At 57.1% G+C, this 25,638-nt stretch overlaps 2 protein-coding genes across 9 annotated transcripts; one reads left to right on the top strand and one right to left on the bottom strand.

Moving 5' to 3' along the window:
- Positions 1-34: 34 nt before the first annotated feature.
- Positions 35-12,306, bottom strand: G6pd (glucose-6-phosphate dehydrogenase). 2 transcript variants are annotated; one of them, XM_023705342.1, is made up of 14 exons: positions 12,170-12,306; positions 11,463-11,590; positions 6,165-6,215; positions 4,000-4,037; positions 3,814-3,922; positions 3,222-3,439; positions 2,091-2,249; positions 1,872-1,997; positions 1,578-1,671; positions 1,299-1,485; positions 962-1,197; positions 812-888; positions 639-731; positions 35-517 (listed from the first exon to the last, which is right to left on the bottom strand). In XM_023705342.1, the coding sequence occupies exons 2-14, from the start codon at positions 11,580-11,582 to the stop codon at positions 427-429; spliced, it is 1,599 nt and encodes a 532-aa protein (XP_023561110.1). In that variant the 5' UTR covers positions 11,583-11,590; positions 12,170-12,306; the 3' UTR covers positions 35-426. The 2 variants fall into 2 exon arrangements, with proteins under 2 accessions (XP_023561110.1, XP_004645133.1); XM_004645076.3 differs by lacking the exon at positions 6,165-6,215 and having other exon boundaries at positions 12,170-12,304.
- Positions 2,272-25,336, top strand: Ikbkg (inhibitor of nuclear factor kappa B kinase subunit gamma). 7 transcript variants are annotated; one of them, XM_004645074.2, is made up of 11 exons: positions 2,272-2,439; positions 8,558-8,686; positions 16,265-16,457; positions 17,661-17,872; positions 20,393-20,508; positions 21,216-21,368; positions 21,905-21,980; positions 22,797-22,940; positions 23,151-23,293; positions 23,407-23,465; positions 23,642-25,336. In XM_004645074.2, the coding sequence occupies exons 1-11, from the start codon at positions 2,314-2,316 to the stop codon at positions 23,776-23,778; spliced, it is 1,488 nt and encodes a 495-aa protein (XP_004645131.2). In that variant the 5' UTR covers positions 2,272-2,313; the 3' UTR covers positions 23,779-25,336. The 7 variants fall into 7 exon arrangements, with proteins under 7 accessions (XP_004645131.2, XP_023561107.1, XP_004645130.2 ...); XM_023705339.1 differs by having other exon boundaries at positions 2,273-2,439; positions 21,905-22,001; XM_004645073.2 differs by having other exon boundaries at positions 2,273-2,439; positions 20,390-20,508; positions 23,642-23,778.
- Positions 25,337-25,638: the final 302 nt, after the last annotated feature.

Genomic DNA, 25,638 nt, shown 5'->3' with positions numbered 1-25,638 from the left:
AAGCGATAGGTGGCAGGGAGGAAATGACAAGGGATGAGGGCTTTTCAAGGTTTAATGGCAGGTGGGGAGGTGGGCATCTTGGAGTGCTTTGGCAGGGGGCAAGGTCCTCAGCAGCTGGGGACTGGGAATGTTGGGGTGATGGAGGTCAGCCTGGTTACCACCCCCACTTGAGGAGCTTCCCGCAGCCCCTCCTGTTTCTAACGTCTAGGCCACGCCCCTCTTTTTCCTCCTGTGGGAGTGTGGGGAGGAGGTGGCTTGGGTCCCATGGAGTCGGGTGGGCTGCAGTGGGCCGGTGTGGCGACAGTGCTGGAGGAATGTGGCTGGCGTAGACACAGCGTTGGGCGAGGGGCGAGGGCGGTGGCCGAGCCTGTGGTCCCAGGGACCTCCCAGCATGAGGAGGCCGAGGAAGGAAGCGGGTGCCCGGCCTCAGAGCTTGTGGGGGTTTACCCACTTGTAGGTACCCTCGTACTGGAAACCCACTCGCTTCATCATCTCGTCTGCCTCAGAAGGGCCTCGGCTAGAAGCAGGACAGGCAAGGGGCTGTGAGGGTCGCCGGCCCGAGATCCCCTCACGCTCCTACCCTCACCTGCCGTAGATGTGGGGGACCCCCACTTGGGACCCCACTACCCCGCCCTCACCTGCCGTAGACATAGGGGATGGGCTGCAGCTTCTCCCGCTCGATTTGGTGCAGCAATGGGGTGAAAATGCGCCAGGCCTCCCGGAGCTCATCACTGAGGAGACAAGGTATGTGGCCTTTGGGGACAGGAGCACATGGGGTAGGACACCACCCCACGCTTGGCACACCCCTCACCTGCGCACGAAGTGCATCTGGCTCCCACAGAATACGTCCAGGATGAGGCGCTCATAGGCGTCGGGGAGCTTTACGTCCTGTGGGGCCTCTGAGGGGTCAGTGACAGCTCTGTTCCTGTCCCACCCCCTGCCCCCAGGCACACACGCACACCTTGTATCTGTTGCCGTAGGTGAGGTCCAGCTCAGACTCCTCCGGGTTGAAGAACATGCCTGGCTTCTTGGTCATCATCTTGGTGTACACAGCCTCATTGGGCTGAACACGGATCACCAGCTCGTTGCGCTTGCACTGCTGGTGAAAGATGTCGCCGGCCACATCGCGGAACTGCAGCCGCACCTCAGCCTTGCGCTCATTTAGGGCCTTGCCGCAGCGCAGGATGAAGGGCACCCCTGGGGGGGCAGGGTGACCTCAGGGCAGGGCCAGTCCAAGTGCGTCACACTTCACTGGGCCGCCCAGCCCTGTGCCGTGAGGCCCCTGCAGGGTCACCTACCATCCCAACGCTCATTCTCCACGTAGAGGACAACAGCTGCGAAGGTGGCGGTGGTGGACCCGCGTGGCACTGTGGGGTCATCCAGGTACCCTCTGGTGGCCTCGCCCTCTCCACTGGGGTTGCCCACATACTGACCCAGGACCACATTATCGGCCTGCACCTCAGAGATGCACTTTAGCACCTTAACCTGGAGACAGTGGGGAAGGCGAGGACAGCAGGCTCCTGGGTGATGAGGCTGGCTCTGGCCAGGGCCCTCCCACGAGCGGCATCTGTACCTACCTTCTCGTCGCGGACGTCATCGGAGTCTGTGGACGCGGGTTTCTCCATGGCCACCAGACACAGCATCTGCAGCAGGTGGTTCTGCATGACGTCCCTGGGGACAGAGGGGCCAGTGCTGCTCAGACACCAGGGGCCCAGGGGCCGTGCAGGCTCTCTAGACCAGAGGGGCTGCCTGCTGAGTCCCAGCGTCTCTCAGGACTAGAAGCCCCGGAACCCACTCCATATAGCTACCACGTCTGGGCCCGCAGGGTTCCAGGAGGCGCCCCCAAAGAGGAAGGGAAGGTGGGTTCTCACCGGATGATCCCAAACTCATCAAAGTAGCCCCCGCGGCCTTCAGTGCCAAAGGGCTCCTTGAAGGTCAGGATCACACAGGCGATGTTGTCCCGGTTCCAGATGGGGCCAAAGATCCTATTGGCAAACCTGCAGGGATGCGGGAGAGGTCCCCAGGTGCGGCCTCTGCCCAGGGCCCAGTCCCCTGCCAGCCCGTCCCCAGCATGCCTGGCCGGCCCTCACCGGAGCACCATGAGGTTCTGCACCATCTCCTTGCCCAGGTAGTGGTCGATGCGGTAGATCTGGTCCTCGCCGAACAGAGAGGAGATGTGGTTGGACAGCTGGTCGGAGCTCTGCAGGTCCCTTCCGAAGGGCTTCTCCACAATGATGCGGTTCCAGCCCCTGCCGGGATCCACAGCTGTAACCGTGGCACCCGCTCGAGGACACTTCTGTGCCTAGGCTCCCAATGCATCTCGGAACACACCCAACTGCCAGTGTCCTGCCCACCGCACCAGCCCTGGCCTCCTGCCCCAGGCAGGCTCTCCGGGGTGGGGAGGGCCCACTGGCTGGTGAGAACACGGCTGCCCCACAGGTTTCTCTCTTCAGCTGGGGTTCCTCTGTTGGCCAGGGTGGGGCCACAGGATTATGTCAACCGAGCCCACCTCCATGGGTCTTGGAAGGACAAAAGGCCCTTTGTTTTGCCAGCCCTCACAGCTCACAGCGTCAATGTGGCTCTGCTTTCAAAACCAGAGAGATGGCTGCGGCAGCAGTTTTTCCTACAGCAGCACTGCCACCTGGCGGGCCTGCAAGGACTCTGCGGACACTCTACACGCCACAGAAAAAGCTCCAGGCCAGCAGCATTCCATGGACCAACACTGCCATCTTGTGGTGATTGTGGGAAATTGCCCTTTTGGGGGCGGAGCTGAGCTGCTGCTTACATTTTTATTTTGAATTTTTTTTTCTGGAGACAGGGTCTCCCTGTAATAGTTCAGGATGGCCCCAAACTCACAGGCCTCACACCTCCAGGTACACTAAGGCTGGACGCAGGCATGTGGGCCCTGAATACGTGGACAGTAGTAATGCTTTCAGGAAGGGCTGTTTGACAGTGACTATATTAGTTTCTTCTCTTTGTTCAGAATTTTGAGGCAGGCATTGAACTCAGGCAACTTGCGCTTGCTAGGCAGGCACTTATGCCACTGAGCTATCTCCCCATCTGTCTTTCTTCTTTGGAGAGTGACCTCACGCAGGGAATGAGGAGGACATCCATGTTTCCAGGCTCTGTGGGCAGCAGGGAGCACTCTTCCTCCCTGGGAACATCTGCGGCCCTTGGGCTAGCTCGTGCTTGGGGGTGAGGGGGATGGGGAGCAGCCTTACGTGGGGCTCAGGCAAGCCTCGTGGATGTGCTTGGTGACAGCCTCGTAGACGGTTGGGGGCAAAGCCAGGTAGAAGAGGCGGTTGGTGCGCGGGCCCTGGTGCAGCGAGTCCACGTGGTGGCTGAGGCGCTGGTAGGCAGCCAGGTCATCATACTGGCCGGAGACATAGGAGTTGCGAGCAAAGAACTCTTCCAGCTTGGGCCTCTCCTCAGGAGTAGCCTAGGAAAGAGGGACAGACAGACAGACAGTGATGCCAGCCCCGTCCTCCCTCCTACTGCACTGGTGGCCAGAGTGGCCTCCTTTTGATGTTAGCTGTCCCAGGTCCCCGGGTCCTCATGGGAGGGAGGCAGAAGCAGGCAGCAGACCACTGTGCCAACACACAGGAAGGACAGTCATCCTGGGCTCAGGGACACACAACTGGGAGGAACATGATGGAGACTCCTCTCGGCGTCACTGCACCAGGTGACATTTTGCCAGGAAGATGCTGTTGCCAGTGGTCTAAGGAGACCCCACCCGAAGCCCTGCTGCCCATCCTGCCACACTGCAGGACCATTCCTCCCACCCCTCCCGCGGGGACACTGGGAGCCACTCACTCTGAAAAAAGGCTCACTCTGCTTGCGGATGTCAGCCACCGAGAGGCGCGAGCGGGCGTAGCCCACCACAAAGGTGTTCTCAGGCAGCAGGCCGTCCCGGAAGAGCCACCTGCGGCAGGCACAGCTGGAGTCAGGCAGGGAGGGGACAGCCAGGTCTGTCCCCATTGGGGGTTGGGTCACACTTACCAGATGGTGGGGTAGATCTTCTTCTTGGCCAGGTCACCCTAGGGCAGAGGGACAGATACGGTTGGGAGAGGGCAGGGCTGTGACCCGGCTCAACCCTCACCCTACAAATCACCAGAGGAGCCCTGGGATCAGCCCTGCCCTGGCTCTGTACTTGGTCTGTGTCTCATGTGCCCAAGAAAAGCCCTGCAAGTTCAATCCTTCGAAACCCATCAGCTGGGCACAGTGGCGCACATCTGTCATCCAGCACACAGGAGGCTGAGGCAGGATGGCTGAGGGTTGAGGCCAGCCTGTGGCACACAGCAAGACCCTGTCTCAAAAAGCCAGAAGACTGGAGCGATCAGAGGGTCGCTCACGTTGACGCCAGTGCCTTGCGGCTGTGAGTCATGTGAGCAAGAAAGAATAGCCTGACCGCAACGAGCTGCACAGGCAGCGCAGGAGGTCAGGAAAAGGGTGGCAATTATTATTTTTTGAGACCGTCTCACTATGTAGTTCAGGCAAGTCTTGAGCTCTTGGGAATCCTGCTCAGCCTCCTGAGTGCTGGGATGACAAGTGTGGCTTTATTTTTTGACACTGGAGCTGAAGCCTATGGCGCTCTATCACTGAGCTCCAACCCCAACCTGTTTTTGCTGTAGTTTTTGTTTTGTTTTGTTACCGGAGATCGAACTCAGGACCTTGTGCTTGCCAGGCAAGCACTTATGCCTCTGAGCTATCTCTTCAGCCGTTCCAATCAGGTTTTTTTTTTTTTTTTGTATTTCTGGTAGGGCTAAGTTGTCCAGGCTGGACTTAAACTTGAGATCTGCCTGAGCTTCCTAGAATGCTGGGATCACAGGTGTGCACTACCACACCTAGCTCAGAAGAGGGATTTCTGAACAATTCCATTCTGTGGCTGACAACTAGATGAGAGAGAGGCATTTCTAGAAAATTCAATCTACCAAGAGATCAAGGGGCATCCACTGGCAGGGGTTCTAACCCAGACAGAGGGGGAGCTGCATGTGAGGACAAAGTGTTGCTGCAGATGGGATGCAGAGGGGAGCTCCTGGGGCCACTTTCTGTCCCTGCTGAGAAGGCACATGGGCACAGCCCTCGCCCCCTTGTGCACAAGCACACATGCAGAGGCAGGCCCATGATTAACTCAAGGGCCCAACGAGTCACAAAAGCACGTTTGGCTCATCTTGGAAATGAAGGCTGGTGTGCTGTTAAACCAGTGTCAGTCCCAGGCATCATCACTCACCACGTCAAGAGATTAAAGGAAAACAGATCAAAGGAAAAGTCTTTGCCTACTTCTATTCACCAGCTCCTAGAATCCAACAGTATGATCTGCCATGGTGGTGCATGCTCATAATGCCAGCCCTCGGGTGGCTGAGGCAGGAGGACTGCTGGGAGTATGGGCCCATTCTGGGCTACACAGTGAGCACAAGGCTGGCCTGGATGCTGTCTCAAAAAAAAAAAAAAGAAAAGAAAAGAAAAAGAAATCTAACAACCTTCTGAATTCAACAAATGTAGATAAAGAATTTTAAAAGATTATCTCTTCATGATAAAAACTCAAAGTAAGAACAAAAGGAATTTGCTGGACTTGGAAGAGCAGCTCTGGAATGCCGTAACACCCCACAGCTGCGCTGCTGCACCCACGTCCTAGAGGAGCTGTGAAGCAGCACCTGCCGCTGGCTCGGGGCCAGAGTTTGGAACCAGCAGTTTGCCCAGACAAAACACCTCAGGTTGGTCTACAAATAAATGGCCAGAATGAATGACTTTTAACTTTTTTTTATGTATTTGGTACAGGGCCTCACTATGCAGCTCGGATTTGCAGTGATCTTCCCGTTTTCAGCCTCCTCAGTGTCAGGATTACGGGCGTATGCCACCATACCTGGTCTTCAAGGCTGGCTCAGCGCACCCAGGGGCAGGGCTGGTGTGGCACGTGGAGCCAGGGATCGAACCCTGGTCCCTGTGCTTGCCTAAGCAGGCGCTTAGTCTGCTGAGCTATCTCACTGGCCCAGAATGAATGACTTTAATAAGGGTGTCAGATTAAAAAATGCATAGGGTAGGCAAAGACTTTTTGGACACCCAACAAGAAGCACAGATGCTGATAAAGACCAAGTGGCAGTTAAAGAAGCTGCTCCTCAAGCACTATTAGGCGAGCAGAGGGGCGGAGTGCAGGCACCACAAACCAGGAAGCCCAGCCTGAGGGTCCACCTGTGTCCACGATACACACGCAGCTCCTACAACCAAGGAGAGAACGGCCTGCTTAACTGTGGCCAACACCGCGCAGGAGGAGACACGAAGGTTGTGACACACGCGAAGGCCACAGGGTCTTGTGGTCAGCAGCACGTGCAGCAGACCTGGATGGCCTGGTGTGGCGACGCTGTGACTGTGACCCACCCAGACATGTATATGCGTGTTTGGAACAGCCTTCCCTCCAAACAGCGCTGGACTGTAAACAACTCCAATGCTAATGTGAGGCAACAGATTGGCACATCGAGGGGCAATCTCAGAACACCGTGTCGAACCAAAGACCCCAACACGGAGGCAAAACACTCAGGAGTGCACTTACAGTTGCGGAGCAGGCAAAACTACACATTATTACTATTTGTGTTTGAGACAGGGTATCCCTGTGTAGCCCAGGCTGGCTTTGAACATGAGGTGATCCTCCTGCCTCAGCCTCCTGATACTAACCTACTGATACCAACACTGTGATAAAAATTAGATTCCTAGCGCAAGGGTGGATTCGCTGGGAAAGGACAGTCAAGAACTCTCCGGGGAGATGGAAACTGTGTTATCAACTGTAAAGTTACTACTTGTGCACAATGCTGCTGGCATACGTAAAAAATATGGCTGAAAAAGTCTAGCAGAGGGAGGGGAGCAAGTTAGAAACTACCCTTGGGAGCCATGTGTGCTAGCACACGCCTGTAATCCCAGCGCTCTGGGAAGCTGAGGCAGGAGGAGTCCAAGATATAGCCCACTGCCCACAATTTAGGGACTTAGACCCTGCCTGCCACAAAATACAAGGACGGACTAGGGTTTGATCTCAGAGTGGAGGCCCTGTAATTCAATTTCCAGGATGGCAAAATAAAAGCCAAACCAAGCCCCAAAGCCTTGGGCAGACGATGGCGTAAGGGGCAACCTGTGGGTTGGAGCTTATCTCTGGGAAGCTGCTGTGGGGAGACCCAGCTTGTGAAGTCACTGATCTGTCCCCTCAGCCATGGTCTTTTCCATTGCATTCCATGAGTGAATGGACACAAGCCAATCACCCATTCTTGCTAGCAACGAGGAGAGGGCAAAGTAGTACCCTAAGCAATGAGCACCATGAGATGCTGCCAGGTCTGACTGTGCTGAAGGTGACCGCATGGAGACACCTGTCCTGCAGTGGAGGCACCAAGAACTGCGGCGTCCCTCCTCCCAGTGGAATGGCCACAGGCCCTGGCCTTTCATCTCAAACCCTGTAATTGAAACTGGGGGCTGAGCCAGGCGTGGGGTGCTGTCTCTGTGGGGAGACTAAGTGGGTGGCACAGGTGTGGGATCCCTAGTTGCCTCACCCAGAAAACCCAGCTCCATGGCTGGGAAAGGTGGCGCATGCCTGTTATTCTAGTGCTCAGGAGGCAGGGGCAGAAGGGTGACAAGTCTGAGGGCAGCCTAAGCTTGAGTCAGTTATATTCAAGGCCAGACAGATCTACGTAGGGAGATCTCGTCTCACAACACAGGAAGAAGAAAAAAAGAAACCCCCCAAACACAGCAGCTCCTGCACATAGGTACCTTGCAGAAAGCGGCTCTGTAGATGTCCCTGACAAAAAAGCACTGTGGAGCCACTGTCTCAGCCAGCGGCTTGGGGGCTGCTCAGCTTTGCACAAGCACGAGAAAGGCCAGTGTACCTGGAAGCGGGTGGGCACTGATCCACCCACTTCCAGGTACACTGTCAAGCCAGAGGCTCTGTAATCAGAACCACAGCAGCAGGCAACTGGAGCCCAGGAGATAGCTCTGTGGCTTAAGTGCTTACTTGGCAAGCTCAAGGTCCCGAGTTCAATCTGGGTGCAAAAAAAGAAAACCTTAAGCAGGCCACTGGGGGTCCCAGGGCCCTGGCTACTCAGAGCCTTCAGGCCATTTCCAGTGCACTCCTTCGCCTCCACTGGCCTGGGGGTCCGACCCATGTCCTCTGCCCACGTCCACCAGCTGCTCGCAGCTCCTGCCCCAGATTCTGGCGTGAGTCTGGGCTCATCAGCCTCCCTGTCACCTCCAAGTCTGGTGATTATGTTCAGGAAAACGCTACCTGCTGGACTCTGCCTGCCGGCAGGGCTTCCTCACTCACACATACACACACCACCCTTCAGGCCTCTGTGCTGCTCCTGTCCCGAGTGAGGATGCCGCCTCCTTCCCCTTGTCACATGGTCATTCCTGTGGGTTCCCCACCTAGGGCCTTTGCTGCTTAGGCAGCCTGGCTGGGGGCCAGGCCCTCAGAGCCTGCAGCCCTTTGCAAAGGCTGTGTTTGCTTCCGGTCAAATTCCAGCAGGTTGCAAGGAGTCAGAGGGACTCCAAGCAGTGTGTTGCTGGCCCACGATCATCTGCTGAGTCACAGCTGTTTGCTCTCGCTGCGCCCTTTGGGATTAACTCGAGACGGAACCTGCTCTCCTTGTTTCAGCTCAGGCCCTGCGAGCAAGAGGCAGTCTGCTGGGCTCCAGTCACCCAAGGGACAGCCGAGGTAGGCTCAGGCACAGTGGAGGTGGGGCAGCTGCTCTCCCGTGGGCTGGCGGTGGCCCTGGCCTGCTCTGGAGTGAGGAACGCGGGGCCATGCGTGGGTGAGGGTGATTAGGACAGCACTGGGCGCCTCTTATCTTCCCCGCCAGCTCACTCTGCCCAAGGACCGTGGCAGAGGAGGGATCTGCCCAAGGACACACAGGGCCTTCACAGGGGAGGTGGGACCCGATGAAGATCCCCAGCCCTTGTGTGGTGGTGGGAGGGCCGAGAGCGGGGGCCTGCACTGGTGGAGTCCTAGGCTTTGGCTGGGGCCCAGCTGGCTCATGGCCACCAAGGAAAGGGAACCAAGGGGCTGCCCAGCTCAGCTGAAAGACTAATAAAAGGACCTTCCTCTTCCACCCTGGGGCTGAGTCACCAGGCCTCTGGAGGAGTGCCAACGTCATGATGACACAGCAGGAACTACATTGCCCAGAAATGTCCCAGGTGGGTCCTGGGTGCCTAGCCGGCCTGTAGTCACTGTGGGCCAGGTGAGGAAACTGAGGATGGAGAGTCATGCAGACTCCAGCTGGGCTCTGCCACCAGGAGGGGGAGCCTGGAGGCCCTGACTGCAGGCCTCTCAGGTGGCACGATGCCCTTGAAGGCTAGGGGCTCTAGCTCAGGCCTCTGCCTTGGGGTGACTGGGGGAAGGGGAGTGGCCCAACAGGGGGACTCTGAGAGACCCCAAGCCACTTCTGGAAACCCTCTCACCTTAGAAGGAAGCTGGGTGTCAGGCAAGGGCTGGGGATGCTGGCCAAGGAGGGAGGGGCAGAGGATGGCCTGCTTGCCCTGGGCTATCCTGCTGGCCTTGGCTTTGGCTCACTAGCCACTGGCCTCCTCCTGGTTTCTGGGTCACAATGAGCTTATCTCCGACTTAAGGCTTTGGGTGCTTGCTCCTCCTCCTCCTCCTCCCACCAGGGTTGCCTCTGAGCTCTCGCCTGCAGGCTTAGCTCACCTGGCCCTGCCCACGGGTCCTGTGTGTCATAGGGGTTGGGGTACAAAGGCACACTAGTGGCTTCTATGTGCCCCTCTGAGGTGTGCTCACACCTTGGTACCTGGCTCCCTGCAATCCACAAGCTGTGTGTGCAGGGCGGGGACTGGGGCTGTGCAGTCTAGAAATGGCACCTGATCCCTATGTGCTGAACCAGAGAATAACCAGAGAGCCTGCTGGCTTCCCAGAATGGCCAGCTGCTGCCATCTCCCATGCCCAGCAAGGAGAGGCCTGCAAGTGGGAGCTGTGGCTGGCTCCAGCACTGTCCTGGGGGAAACAATGAGGCTCTTCACAGAGACCTCACCCTGCCCCGTGAGGCTGGAGCAGCAGCTTCCCATTTCTGTGCTGGGGGCTCTGCTTCTCAGCTGCAGAGGAGAGGAAAGGGGAACCCTGCGTATTGCAGCAAACCAGTTGCCCAACTGCAGCCATGAGAACCCAAGGCAGCCCTGGGGCACTTATTTCAAAAGGCTTTGTTGGTGGGTCCAAGCCCTGAGCTGCTCACCGAGGTTGCACAGCAAACCTAGGATGCTCTCAGTGAGGGCTCAAGGCCTACAGTCGCAGTCCAGCCCATGATTGGGTCACTGCTGGCAATGCTCAGGCCAGTGTAGGGTGGGGACTGGAAGGGAAGAGAATTTCTCTTGGGTTTTGCTCTGCTCCAGCCTGCTTCTTGGACTGAGGGCCAAACACTCAAGAGTCCTTCAACTGGTAGCTGACATTGTGGTCTAAGTGGCTGCTTGCTCTGGCCCTTAACAGCACGAGGCCCGGAGGATAGTGTCTGTGGTGGGTCTCTTGCCTTTCCCAGGCCTAGTCCCCCACCGCGCCCCCGCCATGTCTCCTCATTCCTTTCCCCAGCTCTGATCAGAAATACCAAGATGGCAGGGAGCAGCTTTGGCAAAGGAGATGGCATATTCCATATGAAGAGAACTCCAGTCCTTCCAGCACTGTGGGGCCCACAGCGCACCAGGCATGTGCTAAGCTACTGCTTACCCTGTCAAGAGCCCTCTGGTAGCTGGGTGAGGTGGCCCACCCACAACTGTAATCCTAGCTACTACAGAGGCTGAAGCAGGGGAGATCAGCCTGGACTACATACAGTAAGAACCTCCCTTACCACAACACAGCAAAGGGCAAAAATGCTAACGTGGCTGGCAGACCCCTGAGCGCATCACCGTTGAAAGAAACAAGACCACTTTTGGTACGTGTCTCTGCACAGGCTGCTGCAACTCGGCAGGAGGCACACCATCTGGCTCAAGGCCCCGCTTGGGCCCTGGCCAGCCCTGACACGTACCCTCAGCGTGCCACCCCTCTGCCTGGGCTCCTATGCTCTGGCCTTTCAGACTGGAGCAAACGAGCTGTTGTGCCAGGAGGACACGTGGGGCCAGCTCCTGAGCGGGCTCTGGAAGTGGTGACCAAGAGGAGACGATCGCAGGAAGGCCTGGCAGTCGGATCCAGGGAACTTCACACAGAGCAGGGGCAGACACAGCCTCAGACCCTGCTGGAGGGGCCAACTGCGGGACTCCGGTCAAGTAACAGACCAGTCAGCCAGAAGCAGCCGGCAAGCACCTGTCCTCACGGAGGAGGAAGTGCACTCGGCCGGAGCCACACCACCTGCAAGTCTGGGGGCTCCAATCAGCGGCCAGTGCCCCTGCCCGCTCCAGCTCCCCTGGCTGTGAGAGCTGAAGCAAGGGGTAGGCAGGACCCCAAGTGATGCCACCTTCACTGTGACTTTCCAGATTGGAGGCCTGGGGACACTCACCGACGCGCCCATAATGATGAATATGTGGGTGTCGGCCTGGTGGAAGGCATCGCCCTGGTACAGCTCTTCCCGCAGGATCCCGCACACCTGGGTCCTACTCAGGGCCACCTGCTCTGCCATGCTGCTGTCTGATGAGAGAAAGGCTGGTTGACAAGCAGAAGGAAAGGACATCGCAACAGGACCTCGACCTCCAGGGGTCCTCTGGTCCGTCTCACCAGCTGGCTGCTGCGACGGAAAGCCCTCACATAGAGGGACAGGAGGGACGCGGGGGAGAGACGCGGCCGCTCGCAGGGCCTCCCTCCCTCCGCCCTCTCGGCCCCCTCCTTTGGGGGCGCGGGAATGGCTGTGGGGCAGGGCATCAATGACGGGCAACAGGAGAGCACCCCGCCAGGCCATCACACTACATGCCCGAGACCGCTCACTTCGGACGCTGCCCCAAACTTTGCGATGAGCTGGAGCGCGTTAGACTATGCGGATGACGGAGGTCGGGTCCAGCTTTCCCCAGGACGTCGCAGGCTACGCCCCTCCCTCCCCAGGGTCTCATCCTCCTGCGCCCCGTGGGGGAGGTGCACGCTGCAGACGGCTGGGTTGCGACCTTCTCCATTCTGCCCCGCTCCCGAGCACGGTAAATCGCGCGGTGTGAATGGTGCGGATGAAGGGCCGCGCAGCAGCACGCCCCTCCGCCGACGCCTTGCTCGCCCAGTTACCTGCGCCGCACAACCGCAGCTGTGGCTGCCGCCGCCCGCCGCGCTCACAGCCCTGGAGTGCACGGCCGTTTCCGGGGGCTGCGCCCGCCGGCCCATTTAACAGGCGGGGGCGGGCGCCGAGACTGAGCTGACTGGCCTCAGGCGAGGCGCGCGGGGGCGGGGCCTGCGGCGAGGCGCGGGGGCGGGGTCTCCACAGTTCCTCCCGAGCGAGCCGGCTAGGGGAGAGGGCAGGTGCGCACGCATCCCCGGACTGCGCCGCGCGCGGGCGCTCTCGCCCCCCAGGACCCTGCGTGGGCGGCCGCGCCGCTCTGCACACGCTCTCTCCACAGCCCCGTGACCGCCGTTCCTTGCGGGCACGCGTACTGCTCCGTGGGGCCCTCCCACGTCCCCACCGCCGGCCCGGCTTCACACTAAGGCCTGCTTTTCCTGCGCGCCCCCCTGGCGGTCCTCGCGCTCACGGAAGGCCCCACTTCCGCCGGCGGCGTGACCACGCCTCCCCAGCCTTCGCCTCGGCGGATGGGTGGGGCCTCCGGAGCTTTGTCTGGGCTCGTCGGGTATCGGTAGTGGGGGAGAGAGTCCTACGGCTGGGCAGGGTCTTGCCGGCCACTAGGGGCTGTGTACATGGCGACGCCCTGGGAAGTAGAGCGTGATTATCACTGGTCAGCGCCCTGTGGAGTAGCCGAGGCCGGCCTACTCCCGCTCTCTGCAGAGCAGGAATCGGCTTTGCAAGGCCTCGCATCTCTCGGCAACCTCCTGTGTTTCTGGGGTCGGGGCTTGTGTGTTTTACTTCCGGATCCCACGGCTACGACACCGGAAGCCGGAAGCGGGGGTTTCCTCGGCGGAGAAGGGAAGGGCGACTGCTGAGCCTGGACTTTCTCGGGAGCCCTGCGCCCCTAGGCTAGCGGCCCGCCGCTCCTGCCCTCCTCACGTCTGACGGCCTCTGCTGACAGGTGTGATCCCTTTCTTGCCTCCAAGACGCCTCTGGACGACCAGGCTCCCTCCTGTTTGGGCCCCAGCCTGTTCTTCCCTGCTGTGTTCTGCAGCATTGGCCCAGGGGCTGGGGTGTGGCTGGGTGGCGGAACGCTTGCCTAGAGCATCGATCGGAAGATTCGGGGCCCAAGTTACTAGGGCCCCTCCCGCCGCCGCCTCGGGGTCAGCCTGTTCCCCTAGTGGCATAGCTCTTCCAGTTGGGATACATTCTCTGTTCGCGCGCTTCAGTTAGCTCACTTTGCAAAATCGGCTATCTGTCCTTCAGGCCATTTTTGCGATCCGAGAATGAATGAGCTGGCCCGTGTACTCTAGGAGCTGCATGGAGGGCTTAGAGTTGGAGCAGAAAGCGCGAGGGCAGAGTAGTCGGGAGAAAAGAGTGGGAGAACAGATGGTGCACAGGCCCTGCTTGTGGAAATGTGAGAGCAGTGGGGGCTGTGTGTGGGGAACTCCTGGTGGAGGAAGGATGTGATTCTATTTACCGTGTAGACGGATCTTTCTGGTCGCAGTGGGGGACCATAGACTGTAAAGGCAAGGGTAGAACCAAGGTGATCTGGTAGGGAGTTATTACGGCAATCCAGGTGATGGTAGTAATCTGTCATTTCATTGTTTTGGGGGTGGTGGTGGTACTGGAGCTCAAACCCAGGGCCTTGTGCATGCAAGGTTAGATAGAGCCCTACCACTGAGCCACATCCCCAGCCCTGACAGTTTATGCTTGAAAAATTAAAAATTGTACAAAAGTAGAAAAGTGAGTAAATCCCAATGCCCATCGCTTAGCTTTTGTGGCTAATGGTTAATTTTGTTTAATTGGCATCTTTCAGAGCCCTCTCCATTAGTTATAGCTTGTATGCTACACAGTTACCCTGTTTATTTAGTACAGGGTCTACAGGGTCTCACTACACAGATCGGACTCATAGTGATTCTCCTGTTTTCAGATGGAACCTGGGTCCCTGCGTCTGCCTAAGCATGTGCTTTAATCCACTGAGTTATCTGGCCAGCCCTAGTTCCCCTGTTTAAAGTGTGAAATTCAGTGGCTTTTGTACGTTCACTAAGGTGTTCAGCTATCAGCACTAATTCCAAAACATTTTCATCATTCCCAAAAGAAACCCTGCAGTTGTAGTGACCACCGCACTCACCACATTGCCCTACATAGCCTCTAGATTATCTTGTGTAGCTATGGATTTGTCTATTGTGCACTTCTCTTGTAAATTGAATTGTACAATACGTGGCCTTTTGTGACTTGTCTCTCTTAGCATGGTGTTTGAAAGGTTTGTGCTGTAGCATGTGGCTGTACTCTTCTGTGAGCTGATGACATTGAGAATGTTTCCTCTCCTTGGCTGCTCTGAGTAATGCTTCTGTGAGTATTCATAGCACATTTCCCCTGTGTGTATACTTAGGGATTACCCTTTTATTTTGAAGTGAGTTTTAGATTTAATATTTAAGTTTCTTTAATGTATTTGGTACAGTGTCTCACTACCCAGCTTGGACTCATAGTGATCCTCCTGCTTTCAGCCTCCCCAGCATTGGCATATGTGTGTGCGTCACCATGCCTGGTCTTGGTGGCCCACTCAGCATGCCCCGGGGGTGGGGCCTGTGCGGCATGTGGTGCCAGGGTTTAGTGTGCATCTTTGTTAGAATGGACTTTAAACAACATGGCCACAGTACCATGCAGGGGTCTACAATAGTTAATGTTGCAGAATTTCCTGATGGATTGTATGTGCGCTGGGAGGTGGAGATAGAGACATATCAAGGATAACTTGCAAGTTTTTTATCCTAATGACAGGAGGATGGATTTGCTTTCAGCTGGAAGGCTTTGGGTAGAACTGGCTTTTGGGCACTATTGAGTTTTAACCCAGGGCTGGAGGCATGCCACGCAAGTACTGTACCAGTCAGGCATGCCTCCAGCCCTGGGAAGTTAGTTTGGAAGAGGACTACAAGATTTTCAAGTACTCATGTAGAGTTTGCTGAGTACGGAGTTCAGGGGAAGAGTCTATTTGGGGACATTATTGGCATTAGGTTGGAGGTAAAGCTATGAGACTGGATGGAATTGCTATAGGAGTGAACATAGTTAAAGAAGAGGCCTGTATGAGAGGGACCCTGGGAGACTGGGTTATGCTGGAAGACAAGGGGGGAGCATGCTTGCAGGAGGAGGGAGGAGATACCTTCAGGTATGAGAGGGAGGTGCCAGTGCTGATAGGCACAATGGCCAGTGATCCAGTGTCAGAGCCCTCTGCCCTCACCTAGGCCTGTTCCTAGGTACTTGCACTGGGGGCAGCCTCCTCTGGGTAGTTGGCTGATGCTGTCCACTTCTTCAGCAAAAACCAGCTCAGCTACCTCGCTGGCAGCTCAGCGCCCACTTCCAGTGCCTTGGCACACATCAGATGCTAGAGGTGCCCCTTGGCCCTCCCTCATCAGCCTCTATCTGCCTCCTTGGAATCCCTTTTACGAGGCATATGAGTCTCCAGTGGCTGCCACAAATAATGTCTACAAGTTTGGTGGCTTCAGATAACAGAAATTCACAGTTCTGGGGACCAGAATTCCAAAATCAGAGGGCAAACAAGATTATGGTTCCCCTGCAACTAGGGGAGGGCCTTCCTTTTTCTACCCCAACTGCTAGTGCGTGACTGTTCTTGGCTCGTGGCCACTCTGATCTCTACCTCTGTTTTCAAATGGCTCTTTCCCATGTGTTTCCCTCTGTTTTCTCCTGTGTCGTTTAAGGACACTTGTCAGGGTCCACATGACCCAGGATGGCGTCATGGTGAGATTCTTCATTCATGTACATCTGAAAAGACCCCTTTCCAGGTACTGTCACACGTGTGGGGGATGAGGACAGAAACACATGGTCTTCAGGGCTTCCATTTACCTGCTTACACTGAGTGAGGGCCAGGACCTTCCCCTTCTGTGTGGAGGTGTGCGGAGAGGACAGAGTTCCCAGCTCTCTGACATTTGCCTCAGCCATCGGCCTCTGCCTTTGATAAAAGTCCTGCTTCAATATCTAGTTACTCTAGGCAGTGAAATTGCTGTTCTGCTTTGGTGTGGGCCCAGGGCTCCTTCCAAGGCAGGAGCATGGCGCTGTCCCTGCAACACCCCTGCTGCCCCCTCCTCTAGGTGCTGCTGTGGTGGATGAGCAGGCACCCCTCAAAGAGCCAGCTGTGTGAGATGGTGCAGCCTGGCAGCAGCCCAGCAGGGGACCAGGACGAAGAGTCCTCTCTTGGGAAGCCAGCGATGCTGCAGCTGCAGGCGGAGCAGGGCAGCCCAGAGGCCCTCCAGCGCTGCCTGGAGGAGAATCATGAACTCCGAGGTGAGGGGGACTGGCCCCTCTGGGTTTCATTTGGGGTTCCCTGGAAGCAGATCCTGAGTGAGGCGAGTATGTAAGAAATGTATTTGGAGGTATCTCAGGCCCAGCACTGGGGAAGGACATTGGCGGGAGTGGGGTGAGCATGGGGGGGAGGTAAGACTCCAGGATCAAGGATCTCTGAGATGCCACAGCTTTCTCAGTGGGAGAATATGGCCAGGCTCGTGTCCACACCCAAGAAATCCTGAGTGCTGTCAGTTCAGTGAGGGTCGTGGCCTGCCCTGAGAAGGAACCTGGCTCCCCTGGGAAACCACTATTTCAGGGTCGCTGTTGTCATTAGTTGGTGTCAGGGTCATTGACAGTCACCACTCTGGCTGGTCTTGGTCTCAGTGGGAGGCCTTCTGACCTTGAATGGGTGCCTGGGGACTGCGTACTTTACCAGGCCACCCTCATCCTGGCACTGGCATTTGAAGGCAGTCCCCTCTTCCCCCACAGCATGACGTCTTCCTCCCTGTCTCTCCTTACTGCTTTTCCTCCTGCTCAGAGCTCAGAATTGACCCTCTCTGACTCACTCCCTTTGGCATGAGTGAGCCCTGAATGCCCAGATGACCCCTGTAGCTCTTAGCTTATCAGGATGTGTGCTGTGGGCACCTTGGAAACCGCCTGGGCTGGAGGTGTTGGGGCGCGGAGGCACAGCTTCCAGGGGTTATTGTGAGTGCAGCAGCTTTTCTTTGCGCCTTGGCTCTTGCGGGGGACTTGGACTCTGTATGCTGCATCTTGAAGGACAGCACTTCTTCCTTACAGGATTCTTTCCAGCGCTGGGGTCAGTTGACCCTCATATCCTAGCTGGTCAGTGGCTTAGGGTGGTGGCCTTTGGCCAGGGCACTGTGTGCCAGTGGCTACCTGCAAGCATGTTGGGACCTCCAATCTCAAATACGGCAGAGATGCAGGCCTAGGAGGGTGGGTACTCCTTAGAGTGACCTGAAAGCAAGTGAATCAGGCATGCCCTGCAGAAGCACAGGGGCGGATCTTTCACGTAATGATTTCGGCAGATTTGAAGAGATGAAGAGGTGTGTTTAGCTGCTTATCTGTTTCAGGTAGGGAGGGGGCAGTCCGGCATTGTGGGAAGGGTGTGAAGATGGCTAGCCCAGCATGGCACCCAGGCCACATCGTCAAGACCCCTCCCCTCTGCTGTCTCCTCTCCCCTAGATGCCATCCGGCAGAACAACCAGATGCTGCGTGAGCGCTGTGAAGAGCTGCTGCACTTCCAGGCCAGCCAGAAGGAGGAGAAGGAGTTCCTCATGTGCAGGTTCCAGGAGGCCAGGAAGCTGGTGGAGAGGCTGAGCCTGGAGAAGCTGGAGCTGAGGAGGCAGAAGGAGCAGGCATTGCAGGAGGCGGAGCAGCTGAAGAGATGCCAGCAGGTAGCCGGTGGTCAGCCTAGGTCCCTTTGGGGACAGGGTACCTGTGGCTGGAGATTCCCCCAAAGGAGCGCAGGCTTGGCCCCCTGGGTACTCTGGGACTCCACAGACTGTTAACAAAAGCTTGCCATGGTGCTGGTGTCTAACGCAGGGGCCAGCAGTGTCCAGCGGGATTGTACAGGGGCCTGGAGGTCGGTTGCACATGGCTTCGTGAGACCTTGTCGCTCAGTAGGTGTCTGAGCCCCGTGTCTGGGGATCTTACTGGGTATGTGGTGTGGGCTTGAAGCACTGAGTGTCTGATACCAGTGGCTTGGGTCCTTATCCCCAGAGGTCCAGCTGGCATCATGCTGCCCAGGTGCCCACACATTGTGGTGCCAGTGTAGACTGCCTGGCAGGCCCCCAGGCCCTGGTAAAGCAGAGCACTTTCACCAGGCAGGGTCTTCTGGGGGCTTAGCAGTCCCAGGAGGCTCAGGCTATGGCTCGGCACTGTGAGTTGGCTGTGTACTCCCTTGTCTCCAAAGGATGACGTACTCAGTATGAGCAAAGGAGAGTACTGCAGCCTATCTGGCTTGCCCAGTAATAGGACCCTGCTGACAGCAGGTGAGCAGGGATGCATAGCCTGGGAAGGGCAGGGAGAAGGGGCCCATGGCACAGACAGGCTCCAGCCCTGGAGCATGGTCACTTCACTGTGGGAAGTGCCCAGCTCAGAGTATTGCTTTTCCATTGGGGAATCATGTGAATTTGCTAGGGTACACCAGGGACCTAAACAGCAATTTCTTGTCTCTAATTGTCCCCCAGTTCTGGGGTCTAGGGTCTGATATGAAGATCTGTCAGCATAGGTTCCTTTTGGGGCCCATCCAGGAACCCGTCCCTGTCCCGTCCCAGTGCCTGGTAGCCTGGCAGTCCTTGACATTCCTGGGCTGGCAGCCTCTGCCACTGTCATCACGAGGCTGCCTCCCTGTGTGTCCCCCCCACCATATAAGAAGTCTGGTGTCAAAGAGGAACAAAGGTGGACATTTGTCAGAGCCCCGGCAATGGACTCTGTTCAGTGATGACTGGCACAGGGGAAAGAACTGAGCTCTGGGGCTACCTGCAGAGGTGACAGAGTTGGGGGGCGGTGCTAGAGAGACCAGGGGCTAGAGTGTGGCTCAGAGGTGGAGAGTGCATTTGGCATATGTGGGCCCTGGGGTTGTGTCTTAGTCACCTTCCCAGTGCTGGGGCAAAATCCCCACCTGCACAGCTTAAAGGAGGAGGGCTTGTTTGGCTCACGGCTATGGAGGGTTCAGTCTGTGATGGTCTGCTGCAAGGCAGGAGCAGCGTGGCAAGAGGGCCGGGTGGGGGAGAGCTGCTCACCCGTGGCAGCCAGGAAGTGGAGACCAGCCAGCTCCCCCTCCGGTACTGGCACATCAGCCACGAACCCATCCATGGGTGAATCCGCTGGTGCCGACAGCACCCGGTGGTCTAGTCACCTTCCAAAGTGCTTCCTCTGGACACAGGAGGTATTTGGGGACATTCTAGATCCAGAGCTTAATATGTCGTACCTCTGATGCCTAAAGAAGAAAGCAAGGCAAGGTGCTGGGGAGGGGGGGAGAAAGAAGTGTATTGGGTAGAGAAAAAAGCTCAAGTGAAAGATGGCAAAGGGTGTCAGTGTCCACAAGAAGAGGCACATGTCAGAGTTAGGACCATGCTCTGCCTTGGAGCCGAAGAGAGTGTGGCTCTAGCCTCACTCCCAGTGATTCTGTGTCAAAGGACCACCTTCAGATCTCCAGACACTGCTGGGGTGCAACAGATGTGGACATCTCAGAGGGACAAAGAAACATTAAGCAGGGGTTCCACAGATCAGCGGCCTGTGCCAGGTGTGGCCAGAGCTTTCCAGACAGGCCTGGGAGGGACCTGGGTCTTCCTAGGAGTATGGCCAAGGCTGCCAGGAGCTGTGTTCAATTTGTTCAGGTCTCAGGGAGGGACTTGAATGATTTGAAGTTTAGTTCTTGGTAAGATTCAGTGGCCACTCCTGCTGCCGAATCTTTCACCTTCTAGCAGGCCTGTGATTCTGTTGCTGTCTTTGGGTTCCAAAGCAGCTAAGAAAAAGGTTCCTGCTGGGGCCACAGCCACATGGTCTCTTGTGGGTTGCCCTCATGGTCTTGTGGCCAGGGCAGTGTCCAAGCTGTTGCAGTGTCACAGGACTGTAGGCATCTCTGTGTCCCTGCTTCCCTTTGGGGTCTCCTGTCACTGCATCTACAGGGATGAGAAGGGGACCCTGGAGGCAGGGGCTGTTAGGAATCGGCCTCTTTCTGTTGCCTGGCTTGCTTCACTGGCTTGGGCAGCTGCCAGAGGTAAAGAGTACAATGAGCAGGGGTGGAGGTGGCGACCAGAGGGGGTCAGCTATTAGGCTCCTGAGGTGCTGGGTTTTGGGGTATTGGGTACAGGAGAAAAGCCCTTGGGGATACAGGCCTCAGCTGCTCCTGCGCTACCGTAGGCCTTGGGAGAAAGCAGCACTGACAGGAAGTGATTCTTCTGCAGCAGATGGCTGAGGACAAGGCTTCTGTGAAAGCCCAGGTGACATCCTTGCTGGGGGAACTCCAGGAGAGCCAGAGCCGCTTGGAGGCCGCCACCAAGGAACGCCAGGCCTTGGAGGCTAGGTAAGTGCCATTTCAGGGGCCCTAAAACCACAAGTACATCTCTGCGAGGACCAGGGCCTGGCATGGTCCCCATCCTGGCTGTGTAATGGCCAGGATTGAGTGTATCGCATTCCTGCCCTGACCCCTAAATGGGTCCTGTCTCTCCTTATCTCCTGTGTGTTTGAGAAGTTCTGACAGGGCAGGGAAGGAATGAGGAACGGGATCATTTTGGCAAGGCTGCTTCTACGTAAATACTCTAGGCAGGGGTTAAGCTAAATTGAATTCTGCCTCAGTCTCTTCTGCTTCTCAAAGCGAAGAGGTTAGTATGCTAGACGCCAGCCCTTACAGCTGAGGTTCACGCAGGGGCCCAGGAAGGATACTGCTGTGCCAGGTGCCCACTGAGCTGCCAGGCCTCTGGAAGAAGGCAGGTGCTCTGAGTAGGCCTTGCGGGTCACACACTTCCCCACAGCAAGCCCTCTTGTCAGCAGGGAAAGAGCCTGTGCAGTGCTGGCCCAGTCTTGCACCTGCCTGCCATATCCCTTGCACAGGGGGGAGGGTGGTGGTGGCCCTAAGTGGCACATTAGCTCAGAGAGCAGGGACACTGCCACCTCATTACGTTTGGCACAGGAGTGCCCTCCCAGTGCAAGGGGTGCCCGGGTGCATGCAGGGTGGGTGAGTCTGTCTGCAGCTCGGTCCTCAGTGTCGCCCCACCCCGTCTTTCCGCATAGGGCGCGGGCAGCCAGTGAGCAGGCGCGGCAGCTGGAGAAGGAGCGTGAGGCGCTGCAGCAGCAGCACAGTGTGCAGGTGGATCAGTTGCGCATGCAGAACCAGAGCGTGGAAGCCGCGCTGCGCATGGAGCGCCAGGCCGCCTCGGAGGAGAAGTGAGTGAGCGCCGGCGCTGAGCCTTGCAGTGTGGGTCTCTGGACCGTGCCGCCATCCCCGTGCAGGGTCTCCCTCGAGGCCGCGCTGCTTGTTTTCCCTTGATCTCTCCGCGCTTCATAAAACTCATGCATTTGAAGATTCAATCACTTTGACAATGGTCATCTCACTTCTTTGTCTTTTTTTTTAACTGGGGATTGAACTCAGGACCTCACGCTTGCCAGGCAAGTGCTTATGCTGTTGAGCTATCTCCCCAGCCCTCCTTGTTGTCTTTTTGGTGCGGGGCCTTTTGCATGCTGGGCAAAGACTCTGGCACTGCTCTGCATCTGCATCCTTAGACATTTTAAAATGGTGCCTTTAAGAAAAATGGTATGAATGTAGCCACCCTGTCAGTTATGGGACACTTGCAGGACTCTCTCAGAGTTGGTGGCCCTAGGGGTCCAGCTGTATGCCTGCAGGCCCCTTCTGAGTCTAGGTGACAAGGAGGAAGAGGAGAGATAGACACAGGCCTGTGACCAGCCGCAGCTTCTTTCCACAGGCGGAAGCTGGCCCAGCTGCAGGTGGCCTATCACCAGCTCTTCCAGGACTATGACAACCACATCAAAAGTAGCATGGTGAGCGGCGAGCGCAAGCGAGTGAGTATGGCGGCCTGAGCCATTCAGGGTAGGCCTCGGGTCTTCCTGTCATGTCGACAGTTGGCTTTTGAGGGAGACAGTGTGTGTGGATATGACAGTTGAGAAAAGGCCACAAGGAGAGGGGTCCCATTAGGCTGCCCCCTTTCCCTCGAGGGCTACAGACATTTGTCCCCAAGGCCAGGTTTCTGGAGCCATGTCAGTCTGAGAACTGCTTCTACCCTGGCATGGAAGGTGAACTGGCATCTTCTCCCGCTTTGCTCTCACCAGACCTAAACTGAGTGCGCTTTCTGGGGATTACGTTTTCAGAAAGACAGTGTCAGCAGGATGAACCTAGAGATTTGTAAGGCTTAAGCTTGAGAGCGGATCACAGGAGGAAGAGTTAGTTATAAAAATGGCTGCTTGATCCCAGGGAGAAGCAAGTCTCCACGGAGAGCGCACATGCGCGTGCGTGTGGGGTGACTCTGGGATGAGTGGGCTCTGCGCAGATAGCAGAGCGGAGGACCAGCCGGAGGCAGCTTAGCTGTGCATGCAGGGCTGGGAAGGTGGTGCCTGTCCTTGAAGGGCTGCATGTCTGTCTGTCTGGTGACTGAGGGGGACGAGTGCTGCGGGAGGTGATGTCCCACGGCTTCAGAGGTCCCCTCAGCCCTGAGGCCCCTGCATGTCCCTGGGAGAACCTTGCCGCCTCCTGTCCTTGGCGGGGGTGGGACGTGCACCTCTCATACCCACTGGGGTCCTGTGACCGGCCCTCAGCTCTGGACACCACCCTCACTGTGTCAGCACCCCTGCTCCTCCTAGGGGATGCAGCTAGAGGACCTGAAGCAGCAGCTGCAGCAAGCCGAGGAGGCCCTTGTGGCCAAGCAGGAGGTGATCGACAAGCTCAAGGAGGAAGCTGAACAGCACAAGACGGTGATGGAGACAGTGCCAGTCCTGAAGGCACAGGTGCAGCCTCCTGCAGGCGCTGCCCGCGTGGCCTCGCGTTCCGTGGGCCCACACTGCTGCTCTTTCTGTGCCTACAGGCTCGTTGGCTGGTCTGCCTGCTCCCTCTGCTGCCGGGGTGGAGGGAGGGAGCTCTGCTCTGGCCCCAGGGCCAGCAGGCTGCGCCCAACGCGTGGCTGCTGGCTAGTAGCACGTCCCTCTCCCACCTGCCAGGCGGATATCTACAAGGCCGACTTCCAGGCAGAGCGGCAGGCCCGGGAGAAACTGGCAGAGAAGAAGGAGGCACTGCAGGAGCAGCTGGATCAGCTGCAGCGGGACTTCAGCAAGCTCAAGGCCAGCTGCCAGGAGTCAGCCAGGTGGGGCTCAGTGCTGCACCCTGGGTCCTCTCCTGCCCCAGGGCCTGTGGCCACGGCTGGCGGGCTCAGAGCCCTGTGCACGTGCGCTGAGCAGATGCTCTGCATCTCCCCAGGATGGAGGACCTGAGGAAGCGCTATGGGGAGGTCCTGCAGTCCACGCTGCCCGCCCCTGGTGAGTGGGTGTGTCTGGTCACCTTTGGTCCCCCATCAGGAGCCCAGCCCTGCCTCAAGAGGAATGTCACCCTACCGGTAGCTGGTAGTCACAGATGGACCCTTGTAGGCAAAGCTCTGGCTCCTGACTGTCCCCTATTCCTCTTGACACTCAGCTGGTTTGTTTCCCATCCCCAGCGTACTGCTCCTTTCACATGCCCAACCAGAGGAGGAGTCCCCCGGAGGAGCCCCGCGACTTTTGCTGTCCCAAGTGCCAGTATCAGGCGCCTGACATGGACACTCTGCAGATCCACGTCATGGAGTGCATCGAGTAGGGCCTGCTACTGCCACCTCTGCCTTCTTTCCCAGTCCAGAATCGAGGACTTGGTGCTACAGAGCAGGCCCCGGGGGTAGCCGCAGGGCCCTGGCCCTGGCCTTTCGCTCTTCTGCTTTTCTCCTTCCCTTCCGTCTGCTGAAATGCTTGCCTTCCCTGCCACCCCCAGGAGTCCAGGATGAGACAGGTTCTGAAGACTGGGCGCTTTCCCAGCTGCCCACCCCACGTGCTTCCTCTCCTGGTGGCAACTCCTACCTGGCAGCCGCCCTGTGGTGGTGAGGTAGTGCCACGGATGTGCCTTTGGGCCCATCTCTGTTTCTGCCCATCGATGACGGTGCCGTGAAAATGCTGGCGCGCTAATCACTCGTGTCTTTGGGATAGAGGTCGAGAGTGGAGCTGTGGCCCCTGAGGACGGGCGGGTGGGCCTCTGGCTTGTGACTGTCCCTGGGCACTCTCCCCGAGAGTGAGCAGGAGCTGGGCCCTTCCACTCTGTAACTGTGAGCTGGCTGTGCTTGTCTCTCAGCCATTTTCCTATTGGGTTGTTGCCTTTTCCTTTTTGGTTTTTAGCAGCACTTTGGTCATTATGCAAGAGTATCTTCTGTTCATGACAGAAACCACATCTTTTCCCACTCTGCTTTTGCCACCAGTGCATCTTGGCCTTGAACACCAAGTTTTTTTGTGTTTTTCATGCAAGGTCTCATTATGGAGCCCAGTCTTGCCTCAAACTCCTGATCCTCGTGCTTCAGCCTTCTGGGTGCAGGGGTGACAGGTATATACACTTGCCTGGCAGAGGTTTGTATTTTTTTAGTCACATCCATTTTCTTCCTTGTACTGCTTTGGGCTTAGAGTTGCCAGCCCTCTGTAGTCTCCAGAGGGGTCCTTCGAACTTGTACACCGCTGTTTTACAAGCACCAAAGTGAATCCTTACCTGCCTAGCATTTATTGCCTGGTGTTAGTGGTGGCCACAGTCTATCACATGTGAGAAGTCGATGATGCCACATTCTCCACCAGCCCCAAACGCCTTGGCCCTGCCACAGGAGGCCAGGTGACACTGATGGGTAGGTGAACAGCAGGGCATTCTTCACTGTGTGCAAGGTTCTAGGCACTTGGAGGAAGGCGCAGCCATTGTGTTTGGAGGAAGTGGGAAGCTGGGAGTTGGGAAGGCCTGCAGTAGACATGCAGCCTCTGCCGTGGGCCCTGGGCCCTTTCTGACCTGCCTTGCTCCCCGGCCCAGGGCCTCTTGCTGTGTGCCTGCGGAAGGCCTGTAGCGATCAGCCCATGTGTGCAGGGCTGGCCAGCCACGTTTCTGCCTCCCTAAGTCCAGGTGGCTTAGTGTCCTGGCCTTTGGGCAAGTACTGAAGAAACGGACAGCTCTGTCAGTGACACTGCATTCCGTTTCCTGTCTTGCAACTTTCTGCAAGAGCGCTGTTCATAGTCTGGTGGCTTAAAACAGCAAAGACACATTCTCTCATGTTTTGGAAATCAGAAATTGAAGGCAAGTTTTTTCTTCAGTTTCCTTGAGGCAAGATTTTACTGTGTAGCCCAGGGTGGCCTGGAACTCTCCTGATCCTCCTGCCTCAGCCTCGCGAGGCTGGGATGACAGGTGTGCACCATCATACCCGTCTTGACTTGTTTTCAGATTCTGAGAATCAGTGCCAGGGTGGCATGAGCTTCAGGCAGGTGTTGGTAGTGGTGGTGTTCCTTGGCTTGTAGACCCCTCCTTTCAGTCTCTGTATCTGGTCACATGGCCACCTCTCTCTTGTCTGTGTCATACAAGGACACAACATCCTAGAAGTGGGGTCCTCTGGATGAGGTAGGATGATTTCATCTCGAGATCTTCAAAGACCTTTTCCCAAATACG

Source organism: Octodon degus, unplaced genomic scaffold (genome assembly GCF_000260255.1).
Source record: "Octodon degus isolate 3935 unplaced genomic scaffold, OctDeg1.0 scaffold00218, whole genome shotgun sequence".
Lineage (NCBI taxonomy): Eukaryota > Metazoa > Chordata > Mammalia > Rodentia > Octodontidae > Octodon > Octodon degus.
The sequence above is the reverse complement of the archived record's forward strand: the minus strand, read 5'-3'. Positions and strand labels throughout refer to the sequence as shown.

What these genes read in the sequence shown, in the direction of transcription:
- Ikbkg (XM_023705338.1), top strand. Translation starts at nt 2,314, where the DNA reads ATGCATCTCGGAACACACCCAACTGCCAGTGTCCTGCCCACCGCACCA. An exon ending in GGAGAATCATGAACTCCGAG is followed by an intron (nt 16,458 to 17,660) that starts GTGAGGGGGACT and finishes CCTCTCCCCTAG; the next exon opens with ATGCCATCCGGCAGAACAAC. An exon ending in CGCCAGGCCTTGGAGGCTAG is followed by an intron (nt 20,509 to 21,215) that starts GTAAGTGCCATT and finishes CTTTCCGCATAG; the next exon opens with GGCGCGGGCAGCCAGTGAGC.
- G6pd (XM_023705342.1), bottom strand. Translation starts at nt 11,582, where the DNA reads ATGGCAGAGCAGGTGGCCCTGAGTAGGACCCAGGTGTGCGGGATCCTG. An exon ending in CCCTCAGGCTGGGCTTCCTG is followed by an intron (nt 4,038 to 6,164) that starts GTTTGTGGTGCC and finishes CCTCTGCCCTAG; the next exon opens with GGTGACCTGGCCAAGAAGAA. An exon ending in ATCCCCTATGTCTACGGCAG is followed by an intron (nt 518 to 638) that starts GTGAGGGCGGGG and finishes TCCTGCTTCTAG; the next exon opens with CCGAGGCCCTTCTGAGGCAG.